We start from the raw sequence: 13,773 nt of genomic DNA, 5'->3' as shown, positions 1-13,773 counted from the left end.
CTGTGGCTCAGTGGAAGAGCCTCTGCTTGGCATGCAGAAGGTCTCAGGTTCAATCCCCGGCATCTCCAGTTCAAAGGACCAGGCAGTAGGTGATAAGAAAGACCTCAAGACCATGGAGAGCCATGGGGAAGGGCTGTTGCTCAGAGGAAGAGCCTCTGCTTGGCATGCAGGGGGTCCCAGGTTCAAGCCCCAGCAGCTCCAGTTAAAGGATCTACCAATAGGTGAGAACAAGTTCTGCTGAGACCCCGGAAATCCGCTACTAGTCTGAGTAGACAAGCATGGCTTTGATGGAACAAGGGTCCAATTCAGCATAAAACGGCTTTGTGTGTTTTTTATGTGTGTTTTTATGTCTATTTTGTAGATTGTACAGCGGTTTTCAGCAGATGGGCCTCTTGTGTTCACTGGTCCTTGTTCAGGTTGCCGGTGAACAGGGTTGTGTGGTCTCATAGATTCCTACTTGCACTGCCGCAGTTCAGCAGAATTATTTTTTTGGAATTGCTCTTCTAAATCAGGGGTAGTCAACCTGTGGTCCTCCAGATGTCCATGGACCACAATTCCCATGAGCCCCTGCCAGCGTTCGCTGGCAAGGGCTCATGGGAATTGTAGTCCATGGACATCTGGAGGACCACAGGTTGACTACCCCTGTTCTAAATGATCCATGTGGTCCTCAGGCAGGAAGCTCCTCGTATCCAGCAAGAGTAATCACACATGAGCTGCTTTCTCATGCATTGCATAATGCACGTTCCTGCGCACTTTAGCGATGGTTTGTAAGTTGCAAGCGATCACTAAAGTGCATTGGAATTGTAAGTTGCAAGCGATCACTAAAGTGCATTGGAATTGTAAGTTGCAAGCGATCACTAAAGTGCATTGGAATTGTAAGTTGCAAGCAATCACTAAAGTGCATTGGAATTGTAAGTTGCAAGCGATCACTAAAGTGCATTGGAATTGTAAGTTGCAAGCGATCACTAAGGTGCATTGGAATTGTAAGTTGCAAGCGATCACTAAAGTGCATTGGAATTGTAAGTTGCAAGCGATCACTAAAGTGCATTGGAATTGTAAGTTGCAAGCGATCACTAAAGTGCATTGGAATTGTAAGTTGCAAGCGATCACTAAGGTTCATTGGAATTGTAAGTTGCAAGCGATCACTAAGGTGCATTGAAATTGTAAGTTGCAAGCGATCACTAAAGTGCATTGGAAATGCATCCAGGATTCTGGCATGTGCAGGCTTCGGTGCATGGGAAACCCCAACCAGTTGTGGTCTTATTCCGGCGTAGAAGCAACCATTTGATGCCTGCCACTCGCCTGAGAGGTCCCAGAGAGCTGTGTGAGGCAATTTTCGGCAACTATCTACAACGCCATCCAACCGCCCTCCCTCCCTCCCTCTCTGCAGACGCGGCATGCATCCTGCCTACTCAGTGAATGTCCCAAGGAGCACTTATGCCTTTGATGAATAGTTATTCCTTTCCTGTCCCCTTTTGGCCTTGAATAATTAACTCGCCGTTTGGAAGGATGAGCATCAAAGCAGGCTTCCCTGCTGGGCGGCTCTAAATCTGCATGGCCTGACTCCGCCAAGGCTGAAAGGAAGACTCAGTTCTGGAAAACAGCTTTTTCCGTGTGTGTCTTTGTGACAGATTGCCCCTCCGGGCAAAGTGCCACGTCGTACATCCAAACCAGCTTTCACAACTTTTTCTACCTTTGAGAACCCCCTGGAACATTCTTCTGCCTTTGAGAAACCCCAGAAGTGGCGCAATTTGGCAGAATGTAGTTGGGAAGCAGAGCTGTGGACACGCCCACCTGGGGCCCCTCCCCTTCCCACCCCCTCCCCTCATTGGCCATTTTTTGGGGGGGAGGGGTCAGCATGACCATATTTGATCATATCGCCCAATAAATGTTTAACAGATTTTATATATATAAACTCCCACTCATTTGGAAAACTCTTCCAGGGCCATCCAGAAACCCCAGGGTTTCATGAAACCCTGGTTAAGAAAGCCTGGCCTAAGTTTTTGCCTGAGCTGAACATGGGATCTGGCATGGCACGAGTCCCACAGTGCCCTGATCTCCTTGGAGTGCGGTCCACTAGGCCGGGGCCAAGGCCGAAAAGGCCCTGACTCTGGTCGAGGCCGGTCTCATCTCTGTTGGGCCAGCGATCTTGGGCATATTTCGGTCAGCTGTCCTCAGTGTTCTTGGGCAGGGGGGCATGATGGAAGAGCTGGAAAGGTTTTAATTCCTTCAGCTCCTTTTCTGAGTGGCCTGTTCTGCTGAAGGATGTGTGTTTCTTCTGTGTTTACCCCTATAAATAATAATAAGGAAAAGTTGGTTCTTATATGCCGCTTTCTCTACAATTCTGGGTTGTTGGTACTTTCTGCACACTGCCCCTCCCTCCCTCCCTCCCACATCCTGACATAGAGCAAAACTTGAGGCTTCAAGCAACATACTTGGAGGTGTTTGGAGACCCAAGTCATATGAGGGAAGGTTGAAGGAGCTTGGTCTGTTTAGCCTGGAGAGAAGACAACTAAGAATTTTTTTTTCCTGCTGTCTCAGACCAGAACCAATGGGTTGAAATTAATTCAAAAGAATTTTTGGCCAAACATTCGGAAGACGTTTGTGGCAGAGCTGTTCCTCAGTGGGACAGACTTCCTCGGGAGGTGGTGGGTTCGTTCTCCTTTGGAAGTATTTAAGCAGAAGCTAGACGGACCTTGGACAGAAATGCTGACTCTGTGAGCTTAAGCAGATGGTGAGTGGTTGGGCAGAAGGGATGGGGTCTGTGCTTGGCTCTTGTGGCCCTTTCTTGCAGGCCCAGGGAAATGCCCATTGCTGCTTACTGACCAGTGAGTCTGGCTTTTTTGGGGGAGGCTCATCTGGACATGGAGTTGGGGGGGTCACAATGGGTGGGCAGGTAGTTGTGAGTGTCCTGAGTTCTGCAGGGGGTTGGACTAGATCAGGGGTAGTCAAACTGCGGCCCTCCAGATGTCCATGGACTACAAGCTCCTGGGAATTGTGGTCCATGGACATCTGGAGGGCCGCAGTTTGACTACCCCTGGACTAGATGATCCTGGAGATCCCTTCCAGCTCCTGGATTCTAACACGAGTCCAGACACAGGTGCCCAACACAATTTTCTGTTGCACTCAACAACTCATGCCAAGTGGGTTTCCTGCCCTGAAAGGCGCTGCACGGGGCTGTCAGCTTCCCCACCACATGGTTCCTTCCTCTGGGCATCCCCTCCCCGCCAGTTTCTTTGCGCTTGTCTTGTCCTGGCCGTCTCTGTGGTCCATCTGTGGAGTCTGGCTGGCTGTCGAGGCCAGGCAATGAGTTCCAGGCCGGAGAGCTGCTGGCAAGACCAGCTGTTTTGGTGGCAGATAAGGTGTTTGAAGTCACAGGGCCACAGGCAGGCGTGGCTGTTGTACTCCCCCCCCTTCCCTGAAGCTGGCATCGGGCACCCAGTTATTGTGCCAGACGCCCTTTCCAATACACGGCCTTGCCTTTTAATCCCCCCCCCTCCCCCTGGCCTTCCAAGGATTGGTAAAGTCGGCAAAAACAAAAGTTTGAGGGTTGGCGCTCTGGAATCTAGTGGCAGGCCAAATGTGGTCTACCTCCCTGCCCCAGTCTTGGAATCGTAATGGTTGGGTTTTGAATTCTAGGAATAACGAGAACTTTTCAGCGTAGCGCTCCTGGCTGTTTGCGGCTTTGTGACGCTACCAAAGGCCTCCCTCTGTTTAGAGCTTGTGCGGCCAGCACAACCGAGAGTAGCAATCAATTTGGGTCAAAACCCGAGCTTCGCTTTCAGGCGCTTGCTCCGTACGGGGGAGCCCAGGGACCCAGTTTCTTGGCTCTTTGGACAGTGGTTTATTTTGGTCTCGGCTGCCCAGTTCTCCTCTTTCCCTGTTTCGGGCGGGGTGTGTGTGTGTGTGTAGCTGCTTTTGAACTTGCCTAATTTGTGCTGGGTCGTGAGGTGGATCCAAACATTCCTGCTCCAGACATTAGAATCACAGAATCCTAGAGTTGGAAGGGTCCATACAGGCCATCTAGTCCAACCCCCTGCTCAACGCAGGATCAGCCCAAAGGGACATGCCTTCTACTTGCCTTCTACTTGCCATTGGGACATGCCTTCTACTTGTGTCGCTCTTCTTTCTGTGGAGGAGCTCCTGAATTTGGAGGAGACCGCCTTAGATTGGAGGAAGGCAATGAACATTTCAGTAAAAGGATAGTGTTTCAGTAAGACCGTTTACGCACTGGACGTTTCATGCCAGGTTGCAGGCTGGAGTTTTAGTCGTGGCAGATTGCCCCACCTCTTCCTGCACCCACAGGGGGGAGCATTTGGCCTGGTGCACCTCATCTGCCCCCGATTTGTTCTCCTGCACAGGAGCTGGGGCAGTGAAGTTCTCAGTGCATAAATGGTCTAAGTGAACTTTAGCCGTAATATCTTGCCTTCTAATGACCTAGTTGGTTTGCTCCTCTCTAAAACTATCTTGTTGGTAACTTTGGCCGTCCAAGGGATTCGCAGTATTCGTCTCCAACACCGTAATTCGAAAGCCTCTATTCTCCTCCGGTGTTCCTTCTTCAGGGTCCAGCTTTCGCATCCAAAGTTGTTATGGGGAAGACAACGGCCTTGACTAGCCAGAACTTCGTATTAAGGCTGATATCCTTACTCTTCCATATTCGGTTCATGCCTAACATTGCATTCCGGCCCAGTATTATTCGCTGTTTGATTTACAGATGCACAGAAAATGATGTAATAATGTATGGGGGGGGGGGGCGGAGGATTGATAAGAAGAAACAGAAAGGCTACAGAAATACTTGCACATTCTGTCTACACAAGGAAACAGAAGCAGATTCAAAATTAAGCTCAGCCTCTTTTGACCAGCAGTGAATTTCAGGCAGGAGACAGGGCCTCGTAGGGGCAGAAAGGTGGGAGGTAAATTTGGTTATCAGGGTCAGACTGCTATCTGGGAGGCCCAGTTCAAATCCCCAGAAAAGCACACACACAAAAAAAACCCCATTAATAGCTAGAAATTACTTCCCACATGGATGGATTCATCAGATCTCATCCGATCTAGCTTTTCCCGCCGGTTTTAAAGGAATGTTATCGTTCCAAAATACGCCTGCACCGAAAGTTTGGTGCACGTGTTTTCTAGAGCACATGTTGTTTCAACAACAAAATCCCACCCATTCACATTGGGTGGGGGACGGGGGACGGATGGTTTCTGTGCCTGAAGGCCATGAACTGCCCTGAGAAGTGGAGTTTATTCCCCCCCCCCTTGGTGCTGCTCAGTGCCGTCCTTCTACTGGGAGGGCCACTGGCCGCCTCTCCAAATGGCTCTCGTGTGGTGCAGCCGCCGTTAAATTGAAGTGTCGGGGTGTGCGTGTGTTTGAGTGATGCGATTCTCACAACATCTGTTGTGAAGGAATGGCTGCTTCTCAGCGCTCTCCCACCGCCTCGTAAGTCTTTTTAAAAGCAAAAACAAAACGCAGCTTCTGTTTTTCCACACTCCCGGCAGTAGAGGATTCAGGCACTTTGGTTTTTAAAAATATTATAAGGCAGGTGGGAAGTAAAGCAAGCTGGGTGCGTTTCCACCTACCTCCAGGACTGCAGAGTCCTCCTGGCAACCATTAAGGGGCGGACGGGTCTTACTGGCAACAGAAGAAGGAAGGCCCAGATGGTGTCGCAGAGACAGGGCTAGTGATGTCACTTCCGTCCAGTGCTGGAAATGATGTCATTACTTTGCTGAGGATGTGGGACGCTAGCATTTGGGCCAACATGATGTCGTGGTTAAGAGCTGCGGCTTCTGATCTGGCGAGCCAGGTTTGATTCCCCACTCCCCAACATGCAGCCAGACTGGTGACCTTGGGCTAGTCACAGCCCTGATGGTGCTGTTCTCACAGAGCAGTAACAGACTCACCTCCCTCACAGGGTTTCTGTTGCGGGGAGAGGAACGGGAAGGTGATTCTAAGCTGCTTTGAGACTCCTTTGCGTAGTAAAAAGCAGTGTAATAAAGCAACTCATCTTCTGAAATTCAGTGGTAGATGCCATTTTTACCAGCGAGTTTTTGTCCCGGAACCAGAGTGTACCTCTTTGCTGGTGATGTGATGATGTCACTTCTGGTGCAGCCTGGAAGTGAGGTCACTGCAATGCCAGCCTAGCTTTCTTCCCCTGCGGCCAGCGACACTTCCCCTCGCTGGCGACCTGGTGACTAGGGGCAAGGTCAGGAGCTGTAACCTGGTTAAGAACCAACAGCGCAAAAAGGAAAAGCTGTTTTTTTGCCTCGCCCGGACCCCCTCTTTTCTCTCCCAGCTAATCTTCTCATGTCTTCTCATGCACCCGGTCCCTTGACCTGAAGGGAACTGGCGACTCTCTAGCTGGGTCTCGGCACTTTCTCGGTTTGCTCGAATTGCCACCGATGTCCCCAGGCGGAAGGCTGCTGAAGCACCCCTCCCGCTTTACAAAAAAGCAAAAAAAAAAAAAAAAACCAGGGTGAACCGAGGACACGCTTCTCCATCTCTTGGGACTTGCTTCAATTTAATTCAGCCGCTCGGGGGCTCGTGTTTCAGAGGCAGGCCGGGCTGGCCAATTACGGTCAGAGCTCAGAGAGGCCTAACCATTTTCCCGTGTGACCAAATCGTGTTTGTCATCGAGGCGTGCCTGTGTCACCTGCCGTTAGATCACCAGGGGGTGGGGAGACCTCCCGGGGCCGTCAGGGCTGGTCCTTCCTCCACTAAAGACCAGAGCTGCAGCCGGGGAAGTGGTCGTTTCCCGCCTGACACCCGTGGAAGGTCCTCGTGTCCCTGGCCGATTTCTGTCTCTCACCAGCCACTATGTATTTATTTATTTTTATGTATTTATTCAGTTTGCTAGTTGCCGCTCTTGGGCCAGCCGGCTCGTGGAGGTTTACAATGAGTCACCAATAAGACATACCAAAATAATAAAACCGCATTTCATTTTGTACTGGTCCCCATAAAATCCCAACCTGGCTCCACATAGAATCATAGAGTTGGAAGGGACCTCCTGGGTCATCTAGTCCAACCCCCTGCACTGTGCAGGACACTCACGACCCTCTCGCTCACCCACTGTCACCTGCCACCCCCTTGAGCCTTCACAGAATCAGCCTCTCCGTCAGATGGCTCTCCAGCCTCTGCTTAACAATCTCCAGAGATGGAGAACCCACCACCTCCCAAGGAAGCTTCCAGATGTTTAGACAGGATTTCCTTTGAATTAATTTCATCCCATCGGTTCTGGTCCGTCCCTCTGGAGCAAGAGAGAACAACTCTGCTCCATCCTCTACATGGCCGCCTTTTAAATACTTGAAGACGGTTATCAGATCCACTCTCAGGCTAAACAGAACAAGCTCCCCCAACTTTTCCTAATGCGTCTTGGTCTCCAAACCCCTTACCATTTTTGTTGCCCATCTCTGGACATGCTCCAGTTTGTCAACATCCCCCTTCAACTGGGGTGCCCAAAACTGAACACAGGACTCCAAGTGAGGCCGAACCAGAGCAGAGTAAAGTGGTACCATCACCTCCCGTGATCTGGACACGAGACTCCGTTTGATACGGCCCAAAATCCCATTTGCCTTTTTAGCCACTGAGTCACACTGCTAACTCATGTTCAATGCATGGTCTACTAAGACACCTAGATCCTTTTTGCACATGCTGCTGCCAAGACAAGTCTCCCCCATCTTATATTGGTGTATTTGGTTTTTCCTACCTAAATGTAGAACTTTACATTTGTCCCTATTGAACTTCATTTTATTTAGTTTAGCCCACTAAACAGAACCCATCCCGACCCTCAATCTCAGGGCAGGTGGTTAAATATAAGGGGCTTGATGGATGGATGATGAGAGGAGGGATCCCTTCCCCATCCTGGTCTCAATCCAACGCCTGGCGGAAGAGCTGCCTCTTGCAGGCCCTGAGATAGCTCCAGTAGGGCCCTTGGCTCTTCCGGGAGCTCACTGCACCAGAAAAAACCCTCCCCCTCCAGTTTTTGGGCAAGTGACCAGCCTTTTGCCGTGCATGATGTGCCCAGGGGCCAAGCCTGAACTAGAGGATGCACATGAAATCATTGATGTTGTGGGCTTTCCTGAAACAAGGCACTGTAGTTTGGGTACGGGAAGCCCTACGTTGTGGGGTCAGGTAGAAGAGCTTCTGCTATAATGCCAAAAGTCGCAGGTCGGTTTGCTTGTTTGTTTATTCAGACATTTACATCCTCTTGGCTCAAGGCGGCTTAGAATAACAGTTAAAACATCTCCCTCCGAAAACAGAGTTTAAAATAGCAAGCCCCAAATCGGCCCTGAATACATTCAACACCGTGCAAAATGCCCTGAGTTCTGGTCCGTGCCAGGCCTCCTTGTGAGGTGGGATAGCTAACGGACCGGATGCTGGCAGGGGCTCATGGGAATTGTAGTCCACGGACATCCGTAGAGCCACAGTCTTGGCCACCCCTGGTCTAAAGGGACTTCCCGGGCTCATAATCACTTTAAATTCCGGTCTCTGACTTTTGAGAAATTAATCGTTTTCAGTGCTGCGACCAGGAGAGATCACTCTAAAGCAGGGGTAGTCAACCTGTGGTCCTCCAGAGGTCCATGGACTACAATTCCCATGAGCCCCTGCCAGCGAATGCTGGCAGGGGCTCATGGGAATTGTAGTCCATGGACCTCTGGAGGACCACAGGTTGACTACCCCTGCTCTAAAGGATTTTATTTCAAAGCATACTTATTTTTTAAACACACACACACACACACAGGAGGAATGGCTGCTGACAGAGTTGGCAGAATCCCCTGAGCTCTCTGTTTGTTTTCTCAAATTTAGCTTCCTTGGCTGGGAATATTTCCCTTGGCTTTAAAAAAAAAAAAAACAACCCAAGATGCTGTCAGCAGAGCGAGGCAGAGGGGAGGGGGCTGCGGGAGAGCCTTATTCAGCGTTTCTGTGAGCCGCCCCTGGCCAAGTTGAAGGAAATCCTTCCCGCTGACCCTCTTGTCACGTTCAGGAAACGCAGGCTGAGTTTTCTGGCTCGGGCGACTCCTTCTTCTTTCTCCCGTGAGCTTGTAGGCGAGAATGCCGAGTTCTCGAGGCGCTCCGGGACACGCAAGGCCGATGATTTTGTTGTTGTCAGCAGCCGGCTTTGAGTCCTGCTCCAGGGAGAAATCCTCGTTGCGCTCGCTGCCCTCCTGTGCGCCTTGAATTCCTCCTCCTGCTCAGGGAATTAAAAACAAAAACAGAAACAGGGGGTTGTGTCCTGGGAAATCTCCAGCAGCTCTCAAAGTGAGCCGGGCAGGTCTCTTCCGTCGGACTGCCTGTGCTGGCTGTTGTGAAGTTTCTTCACCCGCATGGCTCACTGCCAGAGCGACGGCTGTGCATGGGCTCACTGCGGAACACTCTCCCCAAAGACGTGATGTTTTTCCGCTCTGTCCCCAGCACATCTGGAGATCCTCCCCACGCTTTTTGGATAGAGGGGGACACAACGGGAATGCCAGAAGGGTGGTGTGTTTTGATTAAACGGGATCGTTCAGGCTTTTTTCTTTTTTGAGAGCCCGGGAGAATTCTTCTTCCTGGGTAGCTGTCCACTAGAGGTGGATGTTGCTAGTCCTCACGGACAGAAACTCTTGGTTGCACTAGATTTGGGGAAGGGGAAATGAGTCAGAGCTTTGACTCTCAAAGGTCCATAACTACCCCCATTCCCAAATTCTGCTGGTCTCTAAGGTGCTACCAGATCATTCATTCATTCATTCATTCATTCATTCATTCATTCATTCATTCATTCATTCATTCATTCATTCATTCATTCATCAAATTTTTAGACCACCACTCCTGGAAACATGGCTGCCCTCTGAAGTGATTTTCTTGGTGATGCTCATGTTTGGACAGGAAGTAGCTTCCGTGCATTGAACGACCTCGCTCTTCCGGGGAGTTAGGAGCACTTTGCAGGCCCTAGAATCATAGAATCAGAGAATGATAGAGTTGGAAGGGGCCATACAGGCCATCTAGTCCAACCCCCTGCTCAATGCAGGATCAGCCCAGAGCATCCTAAAGCATCCAAGAAAAGTGTGTATCCAACCTTTGCTTGAAGACTGCCAGTGAGGGGGAGCTCACCACCTCCTTAGGCAGCCTATTCATAGAATCATAGAATCATAGAGTTGGAAGGGGCCACAGAGGCCATCTAGTCCAACCCCCTGCTCAACGCAGGATCAGCCCTAACCATCCTAAAGCATCCAAGAAAAGTGTGTATCCAACCTTTGCTTGAAGACTGCCAGTGAGGGGGAGCTCACCACCTCCTTAGGCAGCCTATTCCACTGCTGAACTACTCTGACTGTGAAAAACTTTTTCCTGATATCTAGCCTATATCGTTGTGCTTGTAGTTTAAACCCATTACTGCGTGTCCTCTCCTCTGCAGCCAACAGAAACAGCATCCTGCCCTCCTCCAAGTGACCACCTTTCAGATACTTAAAGAGGGCTCTCATGTCCCTCCTCTGTTTCAAAGCCCGGTCTCCGTCCGAAAGGTTTTCACCCTTCCTCTCTTTCCCGGTTTTTCTTCCAGGCATCATCGGCACCAACAAAGCCATCGGCAAATACATCACCACCATGATCTTCCTCTACTTTGCCTGCCTGCTGCCTTCCATCGCATTCGGCTCCCTGAACGACGAAAACACGCGCGGGGCCATCGGTAAGCCCCCCTTGCCTTTTGCTCGTGGATTCGTTTCTTTATTATTTATCATGCGGCATTTGCATTGGTGGGGAATATGGTGGAAGGGAACGAATTGGGGCTTGCAGGGAAAGAATATTCGGAAAACCCCGACAAGTTTCACGTGGAGCTCCTAGCAGAATGCCAGAGAGGCAGCTTGGTGTAGTGGTTAGGAGTGTGGACTTCTAATCTGGCATGCCAGGTTCGATTCTGCGCTCCCCCACATGCAGCCAGCTGGGTGACCTTGGGCTCAACATGGCACTGATAAAACTGTTCTGACCAGGCAGTGATATCAGGGCTCTCTCAGCCTCACCCACCCCACAGGGTGTCTGTTGTGGGGAGAGGAATGGGAAGGCGACTGTAAGCCGCTTTGAGCCTCCTTCGGGTAGGGAAAAGCGGCATATAAGAACCAACTCTTCTTCTTCTTCTTTCCCTTCTGTTAAGTATTAAGCTGAAGTTTAAACCGGAGAAGTATGATGCAGAACACATTGGAGTTTCACAACTATTAAAGGTTATTCCCCTACAAGCACCATTCCCCCTCCACCCATTTCCTTGGTTGGACTTGATGCGCCGTTTTTCTTCTTTTACATGCGCAATGTAGCCAGGAAATCCTAAGATTGAGCGGCTGCTGGGCAAGAGGTGTTCGGAGGTGGCTTGCCATTGCCTTCCCCCTGTGCCACTGCCCGCCCCCTGTGCCACCACCCTGGCGGTCCTCAGAGGTTGCCCTTCCAAGCGCTAGCCGGGCCTGACCTTGCCTGGCTGGAGTTATCCAAAAACACCCCAGGCTGGAAAACCTGTTTATGAGTTTTTATTTCAGCTGCTGTGAGAAGCAAAAGTCACAGGGTTTTCTTGTTCATCAAGAACCTGTGCAAAGAAGAGAGGGTTACAGAGGGCTTAATACGTCTACCTCACATCTACCTCCAGGCTCAGCGGCCTGGACCAATGCAATAATGCCCCTCCTTTAGTGTCATCTCCAGAACCCCCCCCCCGAGCCTCCAGGCCAGCCCTGGAGAACCTGACATGGCCAACATGTATCACTTCAAGATCATACTAAACAGAGCATATTCTCTATGCTCAACCAGCGTTTCTTGACGGCCCTGGAAGTCTTTCCCAAATGGGTGAGAGTTAATTTCTTATATATTTTTTAACTCACTGCTGTGTAAAAGAGAACTGCATTCGGAAAGACTCAGTTTCTTTTGACATCCCAGAACCCTGACATAATTGAACCAGTAGCAAAGTTTTTGTATCTTGCCATGTGAAATCGTGAATGTATTATGTCTAAAGCATGATCTTTGCCTTTGTTCTCACTAGCAGTGGATCCTTTTGCACCTTCCCTTCTTATATTGTACTTTTATATGCTATTAAAGGTTGTTGTTGTTGTATATATTTTTAAAAACATTTGTGGGGTTGATATTGACCATAGATGGTCATGTTGACCTGCTCCCCTCCTCCCAAAATGGCCAATGATGGGCCTGAAGGAAAGGGAAGGGGAGGGACCCCGTGTGGGCATGTCCACAGCTCTACCTCCCAACCACATTCTGCACAATTGCGCCACTTCTGGGTTTTCTCAAAGTCTGAAGACCATTCCAGGGGCTTCTCAATAGTAAAAAAGCTGAGGAAGGCCGCTGCAACAGTCCTTGTTCCATAAAGGGTGTGATAGAGACCTAGAATTTGAGTCAGAACATAGCTTCTTCGCCTCTCTGCAAGGCACGCTATAAACTGCTTCATTGTAGGTGAAAGGTTTGTTATATATTTGTTATATATAACAAACAGCATTTCTTAGCAGGGAAAGACAGATCAGACCAAAGCCGATTTCAAGGAACTGCACGATTGATCAGAAGGTTGTAATCATTGCCTTAAGCACCGCTCCGTCCCCCTGGGCAATCCGTCTGCTTTTTTGTTTAAAGGCCGCCTCTTCTCCTGCAATTTGCTTTTCAGACGTCCAGAAGACCATCATTGGCCAGTGCATCGGGGGGCTCATCTATGCGCTCTTCTCAGGCCAGCCGCTGGTGGTGCTCCTCACCACAGCCCCTTTAGCGCTGTACATCAATGGTGAGTGGAGCATGGGTAGGTGGGTGCACGCTTGGGTAGGTGGGTGGGTCAGTGTTTTCGCAGAGGCTGCAAAAAAAAACCTCCCAAGAAACTCAGCCTTGTGTTCATGCTCCCTTGCATGCCTCTATGCTCCTTGAGCATGATCTTCTCTTACCCACCCCCATTTTGCCCATTAGTGTGCCTGCTTATGTCGGTGGTGCGTCTTTTTATCACTGAAATTATTCTGATTTGTTTCTGCTCCGCACGGCTGAAGCAGATTCACATTTCACAAGAGAACAAGTCTACGTTTAGGCGGGTTATTTGCAAAACTCTTAAAATTAGTTTCAAGTGGGCTCTCCATCTTTGGAGATTTTTAAACAGAGACTGGAGAGCCGTCTGACGGAGAGGCTGATTCTGTGAAGGTTCAAGGGGGTGGCAGGTGACAGTGGATGAGCGAGAGGGTTGGGAGTGTCCTGCATAGTGCAGGGGGTTGGACTAGATGACCCAGGAGGGTCCTTCCAGCTCTATGATTCTATGATTAAAGTCGACTCAGTCACTAGTCCTGTACTTGTGCGTTTGGGGGGGAAGACCTGTGGAACTCACTGAGACTTGATTCTAAGTAGCACAACAAAACAAGCATTCTGCACTCCAAAGCTCCCTCCTTGAATAAATCTTTGTTGGTCTTAAAGGTGCCCCTGGACTCTGATTTTGTTTTGTTGTGCTGCTTCAGACCATACAGAGCAGAGAGCTAAAACTTCTCCTCTTTGGTTTAGGCCAGAATGGCTATTTTAAGAACCAATAGACTGAGGTGTGCGGCCGCGTTGCTCTGAAGCAGCGGAAGTGTGCGTGCATGCAAAACCGTATACCTTGAATAAAACGTCCTTCGTCTTCAGGGATCCTCTGGACTCACACTTTGTTGAGCACCAGTAGAATGTTGACAGATTCTAACAAAACGTTTGACATGAAGGATATTGCAGACGTGTAGCCAGATTTGGGGCCAGCTACAGGGAATTTGTGACCCTGAAGATTGTTTGATAGGTACATGAGGCAGGATCTTTTTGGTGCCAGCCCC

General features: G+C 49.8%; 1 protein-coding gene across 7 annotated transcripts in view; it reads left to right on the top strand.

Annotated features, from left to right (window-relative positions):
• SLC4A11 (solute carrier family 4 member 11) overlaps positions 1–13,773 on the top strand; it is a 164,843-nt gene that overhangs the window by 130,577 nt on the left and 20,493 nt on the right. For all 7 annotated transcript variants that reach the window (XM_077301216.1, XM_077301215.1, XM_077301218.1 and 4 more), the window contains exons 10-11: positions 10,527–10,652; positions 12,609–12,722. In XM_077301216.1, coding sequence (XP_077157331.1) covers positions 10,527–10,652; positions 12,609–12,722 — 240 coding nt within the window. The remainder of the gene's footprint in view (positions 1–10,526; positions 10,653–12,608; positions 12,723–13,773) is intronic.

Source organism: Paroedura picta, chromosome 10 (genome assembly GCF_049243985.1).
Source record: "Paroedura picta isolate Pp20150507F chromosome 10, Ppicta_v3.0, whole genome shotgun sequence".
Taxonomy (NCBI): Eukaryota; Metazoa; Chordata; class Lepidosauria; order Squamata; family Gekkonidae; genus Paroedura; species Paroedura picta.
This window is presented reverse-complemented; position numbering and strand designations above follow the sequence as displayed.